The sequence below is a fragment of the Branchiostoma floridae genome, chromosome 6 (genome assembly GCF_000003815.2).
Source record: "Branchiostoma floridae strain S238N-H82 chromosome 6, Bfl_VNyyK, whole genome shotgun sequence".
Taxonomy (NCBI): domain Eukaryota; kingdom Metazoa; phylum Chordata; class Leptocardii; order Amphioxiformes; family Branchiostomatidae; genus Branchiostoma; species Branchiostoma floridae.
Genome location: NC_049984.1, coordinates 23,111,797 through 23,113,299, shown reverse-complemented (window position 1 = coordinate 23,113,299; position 1,503 = coordinate 23,111,797). Strand labels below are relative to the sequence as shown.

General features: G+C 46.0%; 1 protein-coding gene across 2 annotated transcripts in view; it reads left to right on the top strand.

Moving 5' to 3' along the window:
- Positions 1-1,503, top strand: part of LOC118418013 — an 18,866-nt gene that overhangs the window by 7,377 nt on the left and 9,986 nt on the right. The window contains exon 2 of one of the 2 annotated variants that reach the window (XM_035823804.1): positions 638-848. The exons of the other annotated variant lie outside the window; for it this stretch is intronic. Within the exon in view, the coding sequence (XP_035679697.1) occupies positions 643-848 (206 nt within the window). The 5' untranslated portion in view covers positions 638-642. The remainder of the gene's footprint in view (positions 1-637; positions 849-1,503) is intronic. 2 annotated transcript variants of the gene reach the window in all.

Here is a 1,503-nt window from a genome sequence, read left to right as displayed (position 1 = left end):
AAGTCTTCCTATGCTTCCCATTTTGTTGCAACGTTACCAACATTGATATTTTTTTTTTTCAATTTAACGCAGATCAACAATAAGAGGCTTTAAGCTAATAAAGTTAATACAGAAGTTAGAGTTAAAAAAACACTGACTCTCAGTAGTTATGTAACCTATAAAAGTAGGTCATTTGTTGTGTAAGACGTCCAATAACTTCTCATGAAGTCATTTGTTATGTAAGACGATCTTTAGTTCCCAGGCTTATCACCTGTTTTGAACAGCATAGGTACGAGCCAGAAAGGCTCTTAAAGCTTTAAGAACTGCTATTTGAAGCTAATAGTAAAAGCCTTTTGAGGTGTGTGAGGGCAGTTGTAATACATGTAAGTAACATGCACACTTTTAATCGTCCTATTTTTCAACATTTTTTGCAACATTCTATGATTGTGGTCTGAGCAAACACCTGCCCTACAATTCTTCCCAGTATGTAGAACAATTCTTACATAACAGTGTAAAAATAACTGTTATATAAGTCCGCAACAGTTGATAAGGACTTAAGTAGCACCACATGTCACAGCCTTCGGTGATCTATGCCCAAGTTGAACTGTTGGTGTTAGTGAAACCATCGATTCTTTTTCCTGCCAAACGTTGATTACAGTCACCATGAAAGTCCAGAAGGTGTTGGTTGTAGGAGCAGGTTTTGTTGGCTCTTCCTTGGCGGCATCCCTGAGGAGTGGGGGAGTACAGGTGTACTGTACACGGCGGCAGGAGGGAGGGGAGGGGACCGTCCAGTTTGTGTTGGAGGAGGAGGAGACCTGGGGGAATCTGCCCAAGGAGGTGGATGGAGTCGTGTGGACATTACCAGCAAGGTTAGTTTGTACTCTTACTCTTCAAATACAGCTTAGAATAGCATGAAATGACAAGTAAAATAGAACCAACTGCCTAGAAAACAGTATCAGACTCAACTCAGCCCAACACCCTGGTCAACTTGGCCCAAAAGGCAAAACCCTTGTCAACTTGGCCCAACACCCTTGTCAGATCAGCCCAACACCCTGGTCAACTTGGCTCAACACACTGGTCAGCTCGGCTCAGCACCCTGGTTAAATATTAGCTCAGCTGAGCACCCTGGTCAACTTGGCCCAACACCCTGGTTATATATTAGCTCGTCTGAGCACCCTGGTCAACTCTGCCTAACACCCTGGTCAGCTCGGCCCGACACCCCTGGTTATATATTAGCTCGTCTGAGCACCCTGGTCAACTCCGCCTAACACCCTGGTCAGCTCGGCCCAACACCCTGGTTATATATTAGCTCGGCTGAGCACCCTGGTCAACTTGGCCCAACACCCTGATTATATATTAGCTCGTCTGAGCACCCTGGTCAACTCCGCCCAGCACCCTGGTCAGCTCGGCCCAACACCCTGGTTATATATTAGCTCGGCTGAGCACCCTGGTCAACTTGGCCCAACACCCCGACTTGGTCTGATTAGCCATTGGTAACGGACCAAAGTGTCCGACATCCAAGGG